Source organism: Oreochromis niloticus, linkage group LG22, assembly GCF_001858045.2.
Source record: "Oreochromis niloticus isolate F11D_XX linkage group LG22, O_niloticus_UMD_NMBU, whole genome shotgun sequence".
NCBI classification, from domain to species: domain Eukaryota; kingdom Metazoa; phylum Chordata; class Actinopteri; order Cichliformes; family Cichlidae; genus Oreochromis; species Oreochromis niloticus.
In genome coordinates, this window is record NC_031985.2 from 38830444 (window position 1) to 38852393 (window position 21950).

At 43.7% G+C, this 21950-nt stretch overlaps 2 protein-coding genes across 3 annotated transcripts; both read left to right on the forward strand.

The window, feature by feature from the left end:
- Positions 1-168: 168 nt before the first annotated feature.
- Positions 169-2841, forward strand: rpl15 (ribosomal protein L15). Its single transcript, XM_003455227.5, has 4 exons — positions 169-203; positions 985-1166; positions 1264-1400; positions 2480-2841. The coding sequence occupies exons 2-4, from the start codon at positions 995-997 to the stop codon at positions 2783-2785; spliced, it is 615 nt and encodes a 204-aa protein (XP_003455275.1). The 5' UTR covers positions 169-203; positions 985-994; the 3' UTR covers positions 2786-2841.
- A 10973-nt stretch (positions 2842-13814) lies between these two features.
- nr1d2b (nuclear receptor subfamily 1, group D, member 2b) lies at positions 13815-21712 on the forward strand. Of its 2 annotated transcripts, none has more exons than XM_013277588.3 (8): positions 13815-14242; positions 16274-16504; positions 17252-17340; positions 17682-17826; positions 18534-19240; positions 19619-19804; positions 19886-20096; positions 20646-21712. In XM_013277588.3, exons 1-8 carry the CDS (start codon positions 14224-14226, stop codon positions 20840-20842), a joined length of 1785 nt encoding a protein of 594 aa, XP_013133042.1. In that variant the 5' UTR covers positions 13815-14223; the 3' UTR covers positions 20843-21712. The 2 variants fall into 2 exon arrangements, with proteins under 2 accessions (XP_013133042.1, XP_005459783.1); XM_005459726.4 differs by lacking the exon at positions 13815-14242 and adding an exon at positions 14290-14701.
- Positions 21713-21950: the final 238 nt, after the last annotated feature.

Consider the following 21950-nt stretch of genomic DNA (forward strand, 5'->3'; position numbering starts at 1 on the left):
TAGGAATGAAATCACTCGAAACTGGACAATGAGCGCGTGTTTGATTCTGAAAATTACCACATAAGTGACAAACGTGAAAAGTCGAAGAGAAAAGAAGACCACATTTCCCAGGAGCACTGTGAAAAGCGGAAGTACGCCACTGCCGTTTTCCTTAAGGCATGCTGGGTACTTGCCCTCTCTCTTTCCGGCTAGTACGCCATCATGTAAGCGAGTTTTTCTGTGCTTGTGACCAAATAGTAATCCGTTAAAATCATCATGTATATACGTTCATCTGTATCTGTGACTCGGGCTGTAGCTTAGTGCTTTGTTATCAGTCTGTACTCTGTGACTATTTCGTGGAAAAAGGTTAAAGGCTTTGATTAGAATCCTATGTTTTAGTGGCGTTCAGATGCTCTCTGTCTGGTAGCTAGGGACCGCTAACGTGTCGTTTCCACTGTGTGATATTTATGTAAATGTAGAGTTCTAGCGTTTGGATCACTGTTCCACGTACGCGTGCATTTCTGTGTAGTTATTTCTGTGGGTATTTGTGCGACAAAGAGCCGGTAAACTGTCCTCGGCTATGCTAGTCTTGTATACAGTTTATGCTAAGCATGGAGTGGCTACATCTTCTGTGTAGCTATTTCATGCTCTACATGTGTCTAAATGTTTTTGGGGAAATCTGAAGTATGGGAGTGTTGGCATAGCCTTCATATTCTGAAGGTATCCAGTCCCAGGTCACGTTCAGCCATGTGCTGTTTGAAGTGTAGTAATACATGAATTTATATTTAAAATGGGCCGGATTAATCTTGTAACCTGCCAACGGTTCAGTGATTTAAAAGAATTGTTAGACCGTACGTGCTGTGCTCTTCAGTGTAGCTGCTGTAAACAGTGTTTCTCTGCTGAACTGTTTGTTGCAATGTAAAGGGAGGTACCACCTAATGAGCTTTTAATTAACAAGCTGACAAAAATGACTTGACCAAAGTTTCTTTCTTTTTTTTTTCTCAGATAAGTCAACATGGGGGCATATAAGTATATGCAGGAGCTATGGCGTAAGAAGCAGTCTGACGTGATGCGCTTCTTGCTCCGCGTCCGCTGCTGGCAGTACCGTCAGCTGTCCAACCTCCACCGTGCTCCCAGACCCACCAGGCCTGACAAGGCTCGCAGGCTGGGCTACAAGGCCAAGCAAGGTGAGTGCTGTGCCTGTGGTTGTTCACCTCCATGTCTGTCACCTGTCATCATCTGTACCCGTTCAGGTAATTGCATATTTTTGTTCAATCGAAACAGGCTACGTGATCTACCGTGTTCGTGTGCGCCGTGGAGGTCGTAAACGCCCCGTGCCCAAAGGTGCTACCTATGGCAAACCAGTGCATCATGGTGTCAACCAGATCAAGTTTGCCCGCAGCTTGCAGTCCATCGCTGAGGTAGGTTCATACCTGCTGATCCAACCTTGGTTTCATGAAGCTACAGTAAGCGTCAGATAGTTCAGTACTGAATGTGACGTTGAGCATCATTAAGCCTGTTACCCATTTTTATTACATTAATGTGAATATCATGTTAGTAATATGAAAGGATGCATTACTTTACTGCCCACAGTAGCTTAGTCTGATAGGTTTAAATGGTGGATTTACAATATTAAAGGTCTAGTTGCCACTCAAACCCCAGCAAATAGTTTTCATCAGTGGTCATATCTTGTGTTGAAGCCTACAGAATGACGTGATCTGTGAACTGGAAAGTGTTTGGATTCCTGTTTGTTATAAAATATCCTTGGCAAATATACTGAACCCCTCAGGAGTCCTGTATAAATGTGACGTGCAATGTTAGATGCTGCATTACTTTAGTATGTGCTCTCTGTCTTGATGTAAATGTGTGTACAATTTTCCTTATCGCAAAATTGGCCATTTTCAGAGTGGACAGGTTCTCTGCAGAGAGTGTTAATGCAACACTAACTGCATTGAGCGTCTTCATGCAGCTGGTGGGATGAGTGGACACAGTGGCTTACATGGGCTTACCCACAATCTTTAATCACCATTTAAAAAAATGTGCATCTGTTTTTGGAAGAAGCAAGAATACTGCGTACCCTCTTGTGCAGCAGCTTTCATAACTTTATCACATTTACCTGTGATGCTACAGCTAGCCGTCTGACTGAATGAAACTAACATCGCAGGATGTTGGTGGCAAAACATCCAGTGAACATGTCTGGATGTGAAATGGGAAGTTGCAGTGGTTGGGAAGTTATTTTTCCCAAATGAAACTGTGGTTTTGGTGAGATTTGATGCATGCACTGGTGCAGATGTCTCTTGCTCAGTGGTGAAGGATGCTTGCTTTTGTTTTCCTGACATGTGAGCACACAAAGGTTAGCGGTGTTCCGAGTGGCTCGGGCAGGTCTGACATCGTCTGTGGGTTTTGAATTTAAAGCTTGTTTCCAACAGGGGCTAGCAGATATTTAATGCTTCACATTGTGATTGCCCTTCTAAGACTAAACATGACTTTTATTTTGTAGGAGCGTGCTGGCCGTCACTGTGGAGCCCTGCGAGTGCTCAACTCTTACTGGGTGGGCGAGGACTCCACCTACAAGTTTTTCGAGGTGATCCTGGTCGATACCTTCCACAAGGCCATCAGACGCAACCCAGACACCCAGTGGCTCACAAGAGCTGTGCACAAGCACAGAGAGATGCGTGGCCTGACATCGGCGGGTAAGAAGAGCCGCGGCCTGGGTAAGGGCCACAAGTTCCACCTGACCATTGGAGGCTCCCGCCGTGCAGCCTGGAAGAGGCGCAACACCCTGCAACTGCACCGCTATCGTTAGAGCGTGCCACGCATGCCTGTACATTTACAAAAATAAACAGCTCTTTTTATGGGGAAGATCTGTGTCGTCTGTTTCATTGTGTTCGTAGAACGTGAGCGCCTTCTTGGACTGATGCTCTTTTAAAGGGTTGTACCTGTACAAGTGAAGACATTTACACTTCACTGGATTAGGAACAAGGTTATTAAAAAAAACAAACAAACAAGCTGATTTTAATATTGTGGGAACTTTCTGTACCTGTGGCACTTTAGAGAAAAAGCCATTCAGATGAGCTGCAGCTGAACTTTTTTGAAAATGTAAATTCAAAACTAAAGAGATTATAATTTAAAAGGAACTCTTCAATAATTTGCAGTTAGCAAAGATTTGTTATTAGTCTCAACCCTCACTGAACAGCAGTGAGTGCACAACAAGAATTCACCTGGGGTCAACTGACTTATTAATGGGATCAGCACTCGGCCAGTTTCATGTCGTCAGCGTGCTAGCTCATGTTAGCAATGTTAGTGTGCTACATCTGATGTCACCTGTGTGGGTGTCTCAGCCACAGGTGCTTCATTATCAACCTTCTGTAAGTACACAACTATAAATGACATGCCCTGGTGCTCCTAGCCATCTGATAACTGAAGGAGCAGACTGAGACGCACAGTTTCTATCAGGCTTTTGGAAGCACTATAGTTTCCTTGTATTTAGTGCTGTAATGTAAGTGATTCTTAGTTGGTACTAAGAAGCCCAAACAGCCATCACACCACCAGCAGCCTGCTGACAGGAGGCAAGCTGCTTCTGTGCTTTAGTGTTGTTTACACCAAATTTTGAACCTGCCATCCAATGAAACATTTAGCATATCTGTTGCTTCAGTTTCTCATTAATATATGAGAGGAGTGGTACCTGGAACAGCATTCAGTCATGCTTTGCTCCACAGAACAGCAGATTTTGGAAATCGGTGTCTTCCCCCATTTGATTTTGTATGCTACATATTTCCCCACCCAAGGTTCATTAAGGTGTGTAGTAGGTGGTTGTATCGTCACGTTACCTGGGGTTGAAGACATTGGGTTAATTTTGCTCAACTGCCCAATACTGGCATGTTGAATATAAATACAATAAATAAAAAATATGTTTAGGTTAACCAGTATAAGTATTAGAATAACAGTGATGCTAATAGAACAGGCCTCACTGAGAGCCTGCACAGTCTGACCTGTGTGTGTGGTGCAGAAGGGTGGCAGTGACACACTGGATGCTTGACTTAGAAAATAAATAAATGGTGACTGACACAAACAGAGTTTTAAGAAGTAAAAGTATTCCCATGTATGTGATGGGATTAATGCTCATGTGAAAATGTGCTGAGGACAAATCTAAGTGTAAAAGTGGTTCAGGGTTCTTCCTTTTGTCTCTGTGAGATGAGCAGTTCAGCAGATTGGATCTTAGAGGTTCAGAGTTAAAGGTTCCAGCAGTGACACTAGAAGGGGAACCAAAGTCCAACCTGTCAGTTAATTCTTGGTTTTTCATCTGCTCATTTGTGCCGTGGTAGATAGTTGATTCAGAAGGATTTGGATTTCCGTCATACTTCCTCTGGATGCCCGGCTGCTTTCCTGTGGGCAACTCCAGGCCTGGAGGGCCGGTGTTCTGCAGGTTTAGATCTCACCCTGGGTCACCACACCTGAATCTAATGATTAGTTCATTACCAGGCCTCTGGAGAACTTCAGGACATGTTGAGGAGGTCATTTAGTCACCTAAATCAGCTGACACGTCTAAAACCTGCAGGACACCGGCCCTCGAGGCCTGGAGTTGGACACCCCTGGATTAATTAGAGCCAAAACTGAGTGAATGTAAAACTGTCTATTTATATGAAACTATGATAAAAACTGTGACACTGATGCTCAAAGTTGGTCGTAAAAAAAAAAGAACAAGACAAGATTTTTTTTCTTGATATATAGAAACAGGAAGCAAATGATTATTTGTTGCAGTTTTCAAACAGAGGTTGAATATATTTTTAGTCATTCTGTGCTCATGTAATTTGAGGCGTCAAACATGCTGATTCTGAGGTTTGATTGATTGATCATGAAACGACCCCACAGGAAAAGAAGTTTGGTTTTCCTTAAGAAGCGTGTGGTTGATCCAGAGCGCTGCAGGTAGAGTCTGACGGGGACTAGCAAACAGAGACCACAGTCCTCCCATATGGGCTTCACTGGTTCCCCATTAAATCCAGAATCAAATTTATGATCTTTCCTTAAGACTGCAGGCCTAGCTGTGGTTGCTAGAGTTTGGACCCTTTACCATACGTCTTATATATGACCTGATCAGCACTAACCAATCATTCTAAGATGAGCACACTCCTACCTCTACTTGCACGCAACAAATCCCAGCTGCTTGCTTTTAATCCCAGCAGCTGTGCAGGGAATCACACCTGATATCAGTCATATTAGATGAGTTCAAAGTTCATCCAGATCACATTACAGTATCATGACCGGAACACCTGAAGTCAGTCAAATGTTTACATTTGTTAAAGAACACTAAGGTTCTCCCTCAGGATACATACTGCTTTGGAAATATAATATATGGCATATGATGATATATGATGTATGAAATGCACAAGAGGAGGGAATTCTGCAAGAGCTCAAGGCCAAATCCTAAATGCCATCTAAAAAGTTAAAATCTTGGTCCTGTTCCATTTAGTGATTCAGTCTGACATGGAAAAGACCTTTTCAGGACACAGTTTAAGATAGATGTTACCTGTAAGTGGGCCAGTGTTTGTATTAAATGTATCAGTCATTTAAGAAAAAATCATTAATAAAATATCTCATTCATGCAAATACCAGAAAAATAAAAATAAAAGTTTCATTTGTGCCATCAAGAGTGGACTGAACACATAACTAATATACAGGTAACTAAAATCTGTGGCAGGCAATAAGCCTGTGTGCAGCCATAAATCTCCATAAAAGCGAAGGTTCTGGATGAAAATGTATCCAGGTCAAACAAGATGATAGCTACAGTACAACATAAGGTAGATAAGATAAGATAAAGATTCCTTTATTGTTGCTGTACTCAGGCATCGTACAGGGAAACTGAATTTCAGCAGACTAGCATACATAAATTCATTCATTCATTCCACAGAATAAAATAGTGAAGATAAAAGTATAAATACACATAAAATGCAATTCTGCAAAACCAAAGAAATGATATTACACTACGTCAGTAAGCAGCAGCAGTCATGTCTCCCGTGTGCTGCTCCTAAAAACATCTATTTTAAAGTTTCAGTGGGAGATCCAATAATAACTTCCAATCATTCGAATTTGGTTTGCAGAGCTGAAAATAGCACAAAGTAGAGGAAAGACTCCATCTGTTGGTGAGAAGGTGAAATTAGTTGGAATTTTATGATTAAAAAATGATTAAATGCAACAATGCCTCTAATATATCTATATATAAGAATAGATATGGATATAATTACTTGTAATGACTTGTGTGGTGTACTGTAAATGACCACATGTCTTTATCAATAGGAAACTTGTGAAAATACAGTTAAACGTCCACAATTTAAAGCAGGTAAAATATTGAACATGTCACCAATGTTCTAATATTTTTTTGAAGGTGTATTTGTGTTTGCTCGTGTGCTCTGATGTGCATATGAACTTGAGGGACATCCCATTCTTCATCCCTGAGGGTTAATGGGACGTCCACCCACCCTTTGCAGCTCTTCTGGGAAGGCTTTCCACAAGGTTTAGGAGGATGACAGCCTCTGTTCTAATTATTCCCAATTGTGTTCTCTTAGGTTGATGTCAGGACTCCACTTCTTCCACACCAAAGTCATTGACCCACATCTTTATGGACCTTGCTTTGTGCACTGGTGTGCAGTCATTGAACAGGAAGGAACCATCCCCAAACCGTTCCCATAAAGCTGGGAGCATTAAATTGTCCAAAATGTCTTTGTATACTGAAGCATTAAGAGTTCCTTTCACGGGAACTAAGGGACCGACCCGTCTCCTGAAAAACAACCTCACATCAAACACGTCTGAAGTTTTCTACCAGCAAGTCATATTTGGCAAACAAAACACTGGATTCTCCTGGTGAAAGAAAGAGTGATGAATCTAGTTTCAACTTTGAGACTGATGTAAAAACCAGATAGAAAACAAGTAACTATGTAACAATTCACATGTGTCAAACGTTTGAAGACATCTCTAATAAGTAACATTTTGACAGTTTTGTACAGTTTTGGTGGATACAACCACGTTCATGTCACAGCTGTCATCAGAGTAAACAGTGACTATTTTAAGGACTCAGATATTTCAGCATCAGGGTGTTTAAACACATTTGTTTCATAAATCCAAATGTGTGATGTTCTCACTGTCTACTGCTACTTATTACAATTGCAGCAATGTTAGACGATCACCATTATAACCAGTAACTCCTTTAGCTACACATTAATCGAGCGGTCATCCTTTTTCCCAGTCTCCTGCTAGCTCTATCGTGCAGGACCCTCGCTTAAATCAAAGCGAGTATTCCCAGGAGCCAGAACAAATTGGACTTTCTACTTTTCTGTGTTACCCCTGACGAGGGACATCGTTGGACCATAACCTGATTCTCTGAAACCTTCCATGGTTAACTGGTGAAAAAGGTTTATGACGTAAATACAAGGCCACTTCGTCGCTGTTAAAGTACCAGTATGCTAACTACTAGGTGAACAAAGCTTCTAGACAATGATGACACCACCTTAGCTAAAACATTGTTTTCGTGACCTACATAGTGAAAGACTCACCTGAGAACAGCAGTCACCTCTCACGTTACTGCCTCTCTATTGTCTGCGTGTGAACTAGTCTGCATAGTAGTGCTAACCCCTGACCTGTCCTCCAAGACAGTAAAAGCAAATCAAACAAACAACCACAGAAAAAGAAAGAAAGGAAGAAATTGGAGAATGAGACGGTGCAGTGTGGGGCTGCTGCTGACTTATAAAAGCTTTGATTATAGTTCACGAGAAAACAGCAGCTGCATGGATCTGTGCTCCTGCTGGGGGGTGGGAGTGGGGGGTGGGGGTAAGTGAAGTCCATCCTGATATTTGGCAATAGAGCATTTCCATGTCATGCTAGCTTAAAACAATGCAGTGTGTGTATTTGCAGAGATGTTGCACGATAAACAAAAAGCACTCCAAGAGTGCAAACCTCCACCCAGGCAGCTCCACCCTCCAGGCCGTATTTACTTTTAAGGGAATTATTGTATTTTGTACATCTGCTGTTCTTTGTTGTTTTCATGTCCTGTAAGGACTTTGCAGTGCACTGAAAATAATGCATTTTGGAAGTCAGATGTAAAATGTAAAAGTGAGATCAGAGTCAAATGTGACATGAATCCCCACCAGTATCATTTCATTTCATTAATATTACCAATATAAACAAGAGCAGTAGAGTTTTAAAGATGACAGTTTGACCTTTGGGCTTACAGTAGTGGTCAGATCATTCCTTTATGCTGATATGTTGTCAACACAAACAATGGCAGTAAGAAACAGAGCTTTGGTGCTACATGGTATGCTTATTATCACTTTGACCTTCAGAAGACTTTGAAGTACAGGTCAGAGGTCAAATGTGATATGATACTTTAAATGGTGCCTTCATAATTGCTAAGTTCTGAGGCTGTTCTCAATTTTCCAAGGGTGACTTATTAAGATGGATGATTCCACTCTACACTTGTGCTTTGAAACTTTGTGAACTGTGGTGTTCACAGGCAAAAAGAATGACAAACATGCATGCACACAAGTAAGATCATAACCCTACTCTCTTTGGTGGAGGCAAGATTACTATTCCCCAAAGTTTGATTCTGTTCATCTGGACGTTTTCAGTGGGAGAAACGTTTCGTCAGTGGTCATGAGAATTTGCATATTAATGATCAGGGAACTGACCTCCCAGCCCATTGTTCCTTCAGTGGGGTGGTTTCAGTCATTATGCAAATGTCCTGTTTATAAGATTTGGGGAAACCTGCAGTCAGCTGAGACTGAAGAAGTTGGAGGAAGTTGGATGAGTGACGAAACGTTTCTCCCACTGAAAACGTCCAGATGAACAGAATCAAACTTTGGGATTTACTTACCTGGATGACTGAGCATCAAGACATAAAAATATTCTTCTTACAGTTATTATTGTGGTATCTGTCATTGTTTTAGAGTTTTTGTTTTTGACTGAATCTAGTGTGAATTTTCATCCTTATTCCCCTTATTTCCCAAGACGTCACCACAGTGGGTGGATCTATTAGATTTGGTATAGGTTTTACACAGGATGCTCTTCCTTATGCAGTGCTTGCATTTATGTGGGGGTGAGACTGGGCTGACCTCAGAGGCTAGGCTGTGTCTCCTCCTATTGCCAAACTGGGGATCTTTCATGTGTACACCGTGCAGCCATAACCTAAAACAACATCAGAGTTTGAATTCAATTGATTTGATTCATATTGTGCCAAATCACAACAACAGTCACCTCAGGCACTTTATATGGTAAAGACTGCAATAATACAGAGAAACCCCCAACAATCACATGACCCCCTCTGAGCAGGTGCTTTGGCGACAGTGGGAAGGAAAACATTCATTTTTTATAAATACAGATTCACAAAACTCATTTCCTTTTCACGAGATTGATGTTCTTTTTTTAATGTAATTACAGAACACAGGACCAGAATGCAGAATTTCAGTGTTTACATGGTGCCACAGCCCTCCAGGAGTATACATCACAGGGAATCTACCAAAACTTAAATTGCAATAAATAAATAAATGAATAACATAAAAAATAAGGTGTCACAGCTGTTACTCTTCACAAACAATACTACCCCAACTGTCACACACGGAGGCAGAGAGGTGATGATTTGGGCACATCTGTATACCAAAGTGTTCTCGAGTCAGATGTGAGGCCATCTGTCTGTCGTGGTTTAGTTCAGGCCGGGTCCAATGAGCAGGCTTGGAGCAGTGCTAGCAGTTAGACCAACTTTATTGTGGAGTGGGCAGGTGTAAAGGGGCGGGGTTATGGGGAGGCCGGCCAGGTGTGGAGGGAGTTGGCAGCTGACAGTAATGTGCAATAAAGTGCAGCTAAGTGGAGAGTAAACAGGTAAGGATGGGCTAGCAGAAGCTTTGGCAGAGTGGCGGTGCCAGAGAGAAGCAGGTGTGCAGGTGGTCATTTCAGAGAAATCTTAAACGAGGTTCCAGACGAGTCACTGTGGATGAGCTGACAAGGCAGGTGGGCAGGTGAGGGTGAAGTACGTGAAAACACAAGGAGCCGATTATCGCCATGATAAGTCATATATTTCTACACTGTGTTATATTCCTGAATGACTGATACGTGTCTTTGCTGCAGCATGCAGGTATGAGTCTGGCCTCTGTAGCAGTGAGGTAAAGAGGAAACTTTTAATTCTGTTTACAAGAAACATTGGGAAGAATCTATTTTTTCAAAAAGCTGCTATTTGGTTGGCTGAAATCCACACAGTGTTCATTCTTAGGCTACGTCCACACGTACACGGGTATTTTTGAAAACGGAGATTTTCCGTTTTCGTTTTAAAAAATAATCCCGTCCACACGTAAACGCAGAAATGAAGGAAAACGCTGCTAGGAGCATGCCAAAGCAACAGGTGGCGATATATTCCTAACCGTGTAGAAATGTTGGCCAATCAGAAGTCTAGAAGCCTCGGTGGGAAATAGTAAACAAAGATGGGGAGTAGAAGCAGAACCGAGTCGTATGTGTGGAGGGACAGTAACTGTGTGTGTATATGTAAGCATTTAAACACTGCAGAGAGTACAATTAACAGTAACAGTATTGTAGAAATTCATTTTACCGAAACAAAACGTGGCGCACAGTGTGACGTCAAAAGAGGCGCACACCTTTGACGCTGCGTTTTCTCCGTTTTTCTTGTCCACACGTAAATGCAAAAACGGAGTTTTCGAAAATATCCACCCTGGCAGGCGTTTTTAAAAATCTCCGTTTTCAGTGACTGAAAACGCCGTTTACGTGTGGACGAAAGGTGCAAACGCATAGAAAAATCTGCGTTTTCAAAAATACCCGGGTACGTGTGGACGTAGCCTTAATGAGAAACAAGAGTCTTTTCTCTCGTAGGTTTATTTCTCAGCTTTAAGCCGTGCCCCATGCTTCTGAAAACAAGATGAAGGCGTTCACAAACCGCAACAACGATGTACTGTAGACCATGCAGTGAGCAACAGGCTCACAGGGAAACCACAGAAACTACTCAGATGTTTGTGTGAACATCTTTAACACAGAGAACAGAGTTCTGATCAGAGGGACAGAAATCACCATCACTATCACACATATTTAGTATGTTTTAACTCTCGTTTTGACTCTATGCTAAGTGAGTCTGACAAAGCTGAGACTCTTCACTTTTTGAATGTTCCAGTAAATCTACCAGCTAACTGCTTCAAATGCTGTAAGCAGTAGAAGTGGTTTAGACTTGGATAAAGTCAATAGTTTTATCCGTTACATATGCATGTAACGGCTTGGTTCATTTATTTTTACTGAAGGATGCAGCACATACACTAGTACACTGAAAATGCTGTGTAACATCAGAGATTTGTGCGAGTGTCATACTAGCTCTTGGTAAACCTCCCCCAACCCTTTTTCTGCATGGCACACAAAAAGTAACCCACAGCTGATAAAACCAAAAGCTTCTGTCATGTGTTCTCTAAATAAATTACATGGTCACTTTATAATATTACACTGTTTCATTTTTTAATACAAACTCAGAAGCAAAGTGTGAAAAACCTACATGCAGACATGGGCTGTCAGACCAGTGTCCCAGTGAGAGCGCTGCTCCGATAATCTGGACCCAGGTAAGAAGGATGGATGGATACAGAAAAGAAAGGGGGCAGCTAGAAGAGGGGGAGCCATGTGCTGTGACCAGTTGGGGTGAGGAGAGTTTGTCTTAAACTATAAGACAACTTTCATGTACCCTAACGCACAACCCAATTATACAACAACGCATTTAGTCATTTATTCCATCCACGTTTTTCCGCTTATCCAATTTAGGTTGCGGGAGGAAGCCGGAGTAAACTCCACATGGAAAGGCCTCGGCCAGATAAATGTAGATGGTTCTTACACAGCGCTTTTACTCTGACCACTCAAAGCACTATACACGACTTGCCTCATTCACCCTTTCATACAAGCACTTTTTTTATAAACCTTCTCTATGTAAGTGCTTTCTAGCTAACATTCACACATTCATAGAGTAACTTGCAGTTAGTATCTTACCCAGGGATGTTTGGCATACAGACTGGTGCAGCCAGGGATCAAACCACAAACCGGTGGTTCCAGTTAGCTTTGCCTCTTGAGCTACAGCCAACAAGGTCCTTGGATGGGAGCCTTCTTGCCAATGGGCTAGCTACTCATTTATTTAAGTATAAAATTAACATCTCTATGAGAAAAAAACCTTTGTTTTCAGTATCCTGTGGGACAACTTTGTGAAGTAATAATTAAACAGTTCTTGTAGCTGTTGTTCAGTCCTCGATGGCCTGAGCTCATTCGGACGAACTTCAGCTGTAGGATGTTGGTGGGTTTCCTCACATGTTCTCCATTTTAATTGGATAAAGATTATGACTCTTAAAGTCAAAGTTCCCACTTTTTTCTCTTTGACATTTCTTTGTTAGGTTGCTGTTTTGCACTATGACCCACCTTTGCTGAAGACTTAGTTTAGTGAAAGACGTTCTGAGATTTGCCTTTCGAAGCTAATGGGATCAGTTTCCTAATATTGTACAGTTTTTATCTTACAATATGAAGAATTGTCCACACAACATTGTTCCAGTAGCCTTCTAGTTTGTTACATAATCATTAAAAATTACAAACAGAGCAGTTGCTTTATCCTTTAGTTCCTTACAAGCTTCGGCCTCCCAGACTACAGACTAATCTTTGTTGGTTGGCCACCATCTATCTAAATGCTTTAGTGATGGTTCTGTATCATTCTCAGCCTGATAAGCATCACCAACAGAGGTGCCCACTCAAACCAGACTGTCATCCAATCGCAGAACACGAGTGGGTGTTCCTCAACTGTTAGATGGGCTGGTTTACAGTTAGAGCCATGCCTGGATATCAGCCAGGGCATCTTATACAGTAATTCTTAAACATGACTTCATTGTGAGCGCTTAATGCTTGAGTGTCAAAATGGGGATTTTTCAAAACCCTGTACAGACTAAACTTTCCTCTTATTACTGTTCTCATTTATAAAGTTGTGTTTCATCAATATGCACATTCTAGCTAACAGGTGAATTTTGGGACAGTATGTCCTGCTTTCTTAACATAAAACTCATGCTGCAGCAGCACAAATGTGATGCCCTTAGACTGGTTTTTAGTCCCCGTGTCAGCTTCCCAGAAACTGTTACATCTACCTCAGTTCTTAGAGCAGGGCTCCATGGTGTAAATCAGCCTTAATAGTGTTTCACGACTGCTTTAAAGTACCTGTGTTTTCACTTTTCAGACCCAGAAGATGTTACATCTTTTATACTAATGGTATCAAACTCTTAGTAGCGTGAGTGGACCGGAGCAGTAAAAGCTTTGCTCAAATGAACCGTCCATTTACAAAACAGATTTAAAAAAATCTCCATTTCTCTACATTCAAACTTATTACATGCACATTAAACAAAATCTACAAAAGTGCAGAAGTTGACTTTGGAAAGAAAAAAGATATTATGTTGCAGCTGAACTATATGTGAAACATTTTAAATACTAATGCTGGTGTCTCTGCACGACTGTGTTTAATCTAATCAAAGTGGTCTTTTCTGCAGTCTTTACGCTTGCAGTGGGCCACAGTGGAACCTTTAGCAGGAACGTCAGTGCACTGTCACATAAATAAATATAAGGTGTCTTGAAACTTTTGGACTTCAGTGAAATGTTTCAGATTGTCGAAAAACACATTTGGAGCGTGCATATGATAAATGCTATCATGAGGAGATGCTGTGTCGCAACCCGCTCGTCTTTTCTGACATTGCCGAGTATCTTTGTTGCGTTTCACTGGTGAAAGTATGTCAGTGGGTTACATTGACACAAGTGCAAAGCTGCAGGGAGGGGAGGGAGGAGTCAGTGAACTGGGTCACATGGTTTTCACACTGATCGCCACTCGAAACAGAGCAGAAAGCCGTCGCGCACACGCCTGGACTGGAGCTCCGCCACAGTGGATGTGACTCTTTGGCAGGAACGAGTGAACACTGCACATTTGATCGTCGTTGGAGCCGCTCTCTGAGAAGCTGTCGCCTCGGCCTGACACGAACATTTTCTGGTAGTTTTAGGGGGAAAGTACATCTCCACCGGGCTGCTTGTAAACCCGACCGTAGCGTATACGGTCTGAACTAGGCTTCTGTCTTTGGTTCAAACTTAAAGACGGTTAGTTTCTCTTACCGGGACCAATCAGCGACTTTTCAGTTGCTGAACACTAAAACTGAAAAAACGGCTTTGGCACTAAGGTAGCAGAGGAGGAAACCCCCAGACTCACAGGACATGGAGTCCACCAAAGCTGGTAAGTACGCCTGACAGCATCTGCAGCCGGTGACGGGGGGCGTACTGTACTTACATCCTGCCTTTGGCTTCACTCGAACCGGAAAAGTAACACGACCAGCCTAATAACCTCACATTCTGACTGTATTTCTTGACTACTGTGAACTTTCTGTCGAACCCACTTGTTACTGTTAAAGTGGGTTAGGACCGCCGTGGGCGGTTGTTGTTACACCAGTGTTTGGCTTCAGTGGCACTGCAGTCCTTTCGGCTCACATGGACCCGCCAGCCTAGCCATGTGCACCTGTGTTTACGCTCCCCGTGCGTCTCAGCTCATTGGCCGCGCGGTGCAGTGACGTAGGCGTTGCATAATTTCTCCCAGCTCGATGTGTGCAGTCTCGCCGTGGATACACGTGAGGCCTCTTATGGCAACGCGAGCTGACCTAGTTTTCCCGGGAAGAGAGCATGCGTGCTCCAGGTGACGGTGCGTTTAAACCCCAACATCAGCAGCTGTAGTGCTTTGCTCATGGGACGGGGAAGGCTTTTTGTGTAAGAAACGTGTGTTAGTAACAGCATCAATAATAAACGTCGCGTTATGACACGCTGTATTCAGTTTCTATGAGTGTTACCACTGATTTAAAAAAAACAACATTGAATGTAAAAAGATTAAAAAAAACCGGAAGTCCGCAGTTGTCTTCGTTTGCTCAACTCTCGAGCTCATCGTCTGTCCTGCTGACAGCACTCGAACTAATTTATTTCCTAAGGGCCTTAAACGCAGCAGCATTTTCAGGTGAAAAGTCTCAGTTTATTCCAACTTGTATAAAATGATCTAATTATGCACAAAGAGTTAGATAAACAGAGTTGGAGATGGTCACTGTGTTACTACAGTGTTAGTTAGAAGTTTGAGTCATATTTTCCTGTTTCAGTCATGATGCTGGACACACACTAACCTGATAATCCCATGGACTACACCTCATTTTTGAAGTATTCAAAGAGGCTGCATGAGCTCTGAGTCACCAGGTCTGTGACACGTCATAGCTCAGACCAGTTTTTATATATGTGACATCACTGGCAGCACTTTTTCACCTCATACCTTTGCTGTGTTTTAATAGGGGATAATGTTTATATATTTCTTTTAAAATGAAATCTGTATAAATGAAGGCATGTATTAGATCTGTTTTTATGGCTGTGTATGTGAATGACTGAACTACATACACACCCTTGCCAGGCTGACATTATGTAATCGCTGTTACCTAATCATAAAGAATGGGAGAGGAAGAAATCAGGTCAGCCTGTGCTGAGGGTGGAGCTCCCTGGTGCAGCAGCCTGTCTCTGCGGCTTCTACTGGCCCAAGAAATGTTTGTCGTATTCTTGGCTGCCCTCTTTACGTGAAGCTGGTTGGTTTTCACACAGGGAAGGTGTCTGTAGCGGGGGGGGCAGGCAAATAAGTCAGGGAGAAAAGCGCCAGCTACAGAAACCTTGGCGACATTACAACGTTCAAACAGGGCTCAGCTTATACCGATGAAATAAACTGTGTAACTGACAACGAGCAAAAGAGTTTGATAAATGTGATGTGCACATTAAAAACAAATCAGAAATATGTTGTCAGGCACGAGATGGACTGGTTTTTCTTACAGTGAGGTCACCCATTACTGAAGTCTCTCTGTCAGGCCTGAGCTGAGCGTCTTGCTGCTCTGAGACTGCACATGAGGAGCACGGGGTGGATCCTAAACCACACACTCATCGTCCGATGGTTGTGATTGAGGAGTGGTTAGCCACTGATCTGCTCCTGGATGAGCGTCCTTATCGACTCTAATAAAGACCATAATTGACTGAATGGATTCATATGATCTGAAAGTAAAGTGAGGAGTGTTTACAGAGGTCACAGGGGCACGAGGGCTGTTCTTGGACCATTAGACGAATACAGGTCTATTTTCCTCATAAAGTACGTTACGTGTTTTCAGTGCAAGCTCACACAGTAGGCTCTGAATGCTTCGTTGTTACAGTCTCTGTTCTCACAGTCTGTTTCCTCCCCTCTCTGCTGATCGCTCACCAGGAGGCGTAATAGCATACATCAGCTCGTCCAGCTCCGCCTCCAGCCCAGAGTCGTGTCACAGCGACTCCTCCAATGGCAGCTATCAGTCATCCTCCCCACCCCGCGGGTCCCCGCCTAGCCACGGACAGCTGAGGCAGCCGCTCAACCCCACGATGGCCGCAGGAGGCCAAAACCTGCCACGGACTCAGAAAGGTGGACGCTCGTCGTCCACAGCAAAGACTGGTATCACAAGTAAGTTGGACACTCTCATATGTGTCTTCAGATGCTGCCTGTGTTAATTCTAGGAACCAGTGCAGCATGTCAGGCCAATGAGAGAAGGCGTCATAGACGATTATAGGAGTAAAACATCTCTGTCAGGACAATATTGGAATCTGCCCAAAACAAATGTGAAAAGAAATGTTGATGTTTTAACTTCCAGGTAGCTTGTTTCAGCCTCCGTCACTGCACCAAGAACATCTCATCTCATAACTAATGCTGGCTCATTGAAGATGCTTGAAATGAAACCAGAGGCTGTTCAGGAGAAACCAAAGACTGAGCCAGCACCAGCTTTCTGTAGACAGCTAATGAGTTTACATTGTCAGCTGTGAGTTTTACATGTGCTGTGTTTGTGTCTATCCTGCTGTTAAAATAAATTCTCAACATAAACCTTCACAGAGCACTTTATCAGAAACACCAGTGTGATGTGGAGGCTGTAGTGAAGGGCAGGGGGGACGTGAACTGTACCACATAATATACCACAGCAGGTTATTTGAGCGTGGTTTAGTTTCCTCTTCTTCTACTCCTACACCAGAACTGATGCAGAGGCTTTGGGTTTTTTTGTGAGTGGTGACACCTACTGTTCAGGACAAGTGTGCAGTGAATCCACTGCAGGCACCAGTGTAATGACTCGTTGGGGTTGGGAATAATCGGTGGGTTCCCAGTTGTTTTTGTTTTGTTTTTTTCAGATGAACTGTAAGAATTTGTTTTTGTATCTCTCAGAAATCAACGGCCTGGTGCTGCTCTGTAAAGTGTGTGGTGACGTGGCCTCTGGATTTCACTATGGTGTCCATGCCTGTGAGGGCTGCAAGGTGAGGCTGCCTCCTTGATACAACCCCGTATGCACTCGCTGACTCTCTGTGCGACACAGAGACGAGCGTTGCGGTGTCTTTGGTTGAAGTGGGTCACTTTAGCCATCTGCACAGCTCAGACTGAAACTAGTTCACTCCGCCTTTATTTATATCTGTTACCCATCATGCTTCATGGTGCTGTGTGGCCCAGTTAACTGGAGAACAGTGTGCTACATACCACAGCACTCCTTAGAGAGGAACACACACATCATTCAGACAGTTACAAGTCAAACTGTAGAAACTGTTAATTTATCTAAGAAAGAGGACAAAAGTAAGCTGTTTGTGTCTGTGAACACACTCAGGGCTTCTTCAGGAGGAGCATCCAACAGAACATCCAGTACAAGAAGTGCCTGAAGAACGAGAGCTGCCCCATCATGAGGATCAACAGGAACCGCTGCCAGCAGTGCCGCTTCAAGAAATGCCTGCTGGTGGGCATGTCCAGAGACTGTGAGTAGCCGCGCTTGTTCACTGACTCACACTGTGTTCGATGAAGAGATTAGCGAGGCTAGTTTCACAGAGTCACGCTTAGCATGGCATTTTCTAACACGTAAAACAGATTATGGTCAATTTCAAAGCTATAAAAGCTAATAAGTGTCATTTTCTGATCAGAAGGTTGGTGGTTAGATTCCCCCCGTCTGCTTGCCAAAGTTTCCTCAGGCAGAGTACTGCTTGTTTGAGTGTTAGCAGAGAATAAATGTACCTGTGTGAATGAGTGTGAATGGAAAAATGAGGCATTCTGCAGGAGAGCGCTACATAAAAACCCAAGTGTTCAAAAATACAACAAGAAACACTTTTAATAAAGAAATCCACACAAAGCTCACACTTTTAATTGAGCGCTTTATGTTATTTTTGTGTTAATAAGACGACGTTCATTAGTCCTTTTGGCTCAGTTAGTAATGACTGAGAGATGGAAATAGTCCAAGATCACTGACTGTGGAAGGACGTTGGCGTTTCCCTTTAATAATGACATATTTAAGGTGGAATGGCTTGAAACTAAGTAATCCTCAGTTTGACTGGATTTATTTTGAAGGCAGTAATCATGAGTTGTGAACCTAATGGTTGGAGAAGAGTAAGATGTCCTCCTTTTAAATTCCTGTTTAACGTATGTCTTAGACTTGGGCAGTAATCAAGGAGATTCTCTTCTCGCTCTTCAGCTGTACGCTTCGGCCGGATCCCTAAGCGAGAGAAACAGCGCATGCTGCTGGAGATGCAGAGCGCCATGAACAACATGATGAACAACAGCCAGCTGCAAAGCCAGCTGTACAGCAGCCAGAGCCTGCCCATTGTTAAACCGCTGCCAGCCAGCGCCACCGAGCCTACCTCAGACGATGCCGTCCCCGCCCCCTCCTGCTCTCCTTCCTCCTCACCTCACTCCAGCCAATCAGACTCCAGCTTAGACCCAGAACCCGCCGCATCGATGGACACCAGCCCCAGCTCGGCCTCGCCCAGCGCATCGGACAGCAGCGAGGAGGAGGTGATCGGCTCGGTGACCAGGGCCCACCAGGAAACCTTCATGTACAACCAGGAGCAGAGCAGCCTGCCATCCCAGGCCTCGCAGCCCGTTAGCAACCTCGGCTGTGGCCTCGCCAAAAACCCCACCGACAACCAGACGGAGGAGCGGCAGGACACCTGGGACCACTGCAAGAGCCCGGTCACGGTGGCCGCACGGCACTCCACCTCGAGCCTTGACCCCCAGGGTCAGAAGGAGGTCAACCAGTGCCCCTTCAGGCTGTCCAGGACGGCTGCCACCAGCCACTTTCCAGCATATACACATGGAGCTTTCAGGGCACCGTCCACAGAAGGCTCCACCAATGGATCGTGCAGCATCGCCCTGTGGAGAGGAGGCAACAGGATGCATCTGGTAAGCTGAACAGAGGGCAGTGGACGGTAACAGTTTAGACACGCCATTAAAAATCAATGTAAAGGTGTAAAAGCTGACTTTGTAAAATAAAAAGCCTTTTAAATGAAAGTGTCTGTTTGTTGTTTTGGATAGATGCTCCTGCCTCTGTATGCATGAAGAGATGTTTCCTCTAAATAAGAGCAGCTGCTTTTAGGGCAAAAACAAACACACTAGAAGTCTCACCAAAACAAAGCTTTCTGTTTTAGAGCGCGATGAAAATCACTCCATTTGTCCCAACATCAGGATGAAGCCATCGTGTCTGTGATTAGTTAGTGTAAAGGAGGTTTGAGAGGTGTGGATGCACTCATGTCCAAACTGAAGGCCAGCTCTGATCCGCAGGTTTGTCCGATGAACACTTCGCCTCACGTGGACCCTCAGAAGTCCGGCCACGAGGTGTGGGAGGAATTCTCCCACAGCTTCACCCCGGCGGTCAGGGAGGTGGTCGAGTTTGCCAAGAAGATCCCGGGCTTCAGAGAGCTTTCCCAGCATGACCAGGTCAGCCTTTTGAAGGCTGGCACTTTTGAGGTATTTCATTGAATTTTCTTACGTATTGTAGTCACGTTTAGTGTATCTCTGTAGTAATGTGGGGCATTCTGTGGGCTGCAGGTGTTGGTGGTTCGGTTTGCCTCGCTGTTTGACGTGAAGGACCGCACTGTCACCTTTCTTGGAGGGAAGAGGTACAGCGTGGACAGTCTGAGGGCCCTCGGAGCCGGGGACCTGCTCAACTCCATGTTTGACTTTAGTGAGAAGCTCATGAACCTGGGTCTCAGTGAGGAGGAGATGAGCCTGTTTACTGCTGTGGTTCTGGTCTCTGCAGGTGGGTTATCAGACGATCCGTCCACTGATAACAATGCATAACCCGCCATCAGTGTTTGTATCCAAAATAATGAAAACAGGTAGAAAATTTGGCTCATTAACTTTCTTTTTCCCTGCCTGAGCTTTGACTGCGCTGGCTTAATGGTACAGATTGGAGAGTTGGCGCCACCTGCTGTTTGTCTGATGAACCTAACACTCACCGCAGGCCTGAGCTCAGCTGTTTCAGTGTAAACACATTTAAACTAAGTCAGGGCTTAAAGTATTCCTCTGCACACGTGAGGCAAACGATTTCAGTTTGTGCAAAGTTGTTTTTATTTCTAAAGTGTCACAGACACGCTGAACACTGACATCTGTAAATCATGTGCTGTAGGGTGACAGTCCATCGTTGTCATTATCACAAACACGTTTGTTTAAAAAGGCTGTTTTAACTCTAACCTGACGCGAGAATGCGACTCACCACACGACTCCACGTTAGGAACACACGGTTGTTTTTCTTGTTTCTTGTATCGCTGACTGAGCTTATCCTCCCCTCTACCTCTTCCTCTCCCAGATCGATCTGGCATCGAGAACGTGAACTCCGTGGAGGCCCTGCAGGAGACGCTTATCCGCGCCCTGCGGAGCCTCATCACCAAGAACCACCCCAACGAGGCCTCCATCTTCACCAAACTGCTGCTCAAGCTGCCCGACCTGCGTTCCCTCAACAACATGCACTCTGAGCAGCTGCTCGCCTTCAAGGTCCATTCCTGAACTTTCCTCGAAGTACTTGACGCCCTCCGCCCTCACTTCACCTGAAAACATTGCACCCGAGACAAAAGCAGCCCTAAAGGCCACCTGGAGCACGAGCTCCACCCGACCACACCTGCACGGGCCTTTGGGTTTAGCTCTTTGTCTAAAAAATAAAATAAAAGTGGAAGTTGTACTGTAGGGCATGACGGCCTGTGTGATGGTTATGCAGACGCACAGACACTCTGACTGGTGTACATGTCTCTCGTGTTTGTGTGTAGCAGCTGTACAAAGATTAGATGCACTTTCCTGTATAGTGTCGATGGTATTTTTGCATTCATAGTGCAATATGTGACTGCTTCTGGGTCTGAACAGCAGAACAAAGAGTCTAAGCGTTTCCCTGCGGTGGCGTACGTTAAATTGAACTGGTGCTGCTGTCGTGGGATGAAAAACAGGCTCGAGATAAAGTTCTCTTTAAAAGCAGCTGAAACTGAGGAGTCTGTGCAGGAGAGCTGTTTTCAGCTGGAGCAGCAGGGAAATCTGAACGCGCTGTCTTTGGACAGATTTGGGAAGCAGACACTTAATTTCATCCACATGTGTTCGTGCCATGATTTGTGTTTGTGTTTTGTTCTAAATTATTTGGGCATTGTGACAAATCGAACGTGTCAGAGTCTCTTTCTGTGCTGAGATCAGTATAAATGAAGACTGAAGCGATGAAATGAAACTGTGGACTTTCCCTTCTTTCTCTCGTGACATCTCCAAGAGTCTGGACAGAAATGTCACCTCGTAGTCACCAGCAGCGTCTGCACGCTTCATTACACGTCTTTACTTTTTTTACAGACTCTGTTCTTTAGCTGAGTACAGTTACATGTATGATATGACGATTTCACATAAGTCTGATTGTAAAAGTGTTTGTAATGTAAAGACATGAGCAGAGCTGCTGGTGAAACACTATCAGCCTTTTATTCTCCACGACTTCTCTTATTGCAGTGACATGTTCTGAAAGGATGCAGTATGCATAGATTTCTATAGAAATATATTATCATATAAACATAACTGTTTATATATATATATATATATATATATATATATATATATATATATATATATATATATTATGAATGAATGAATG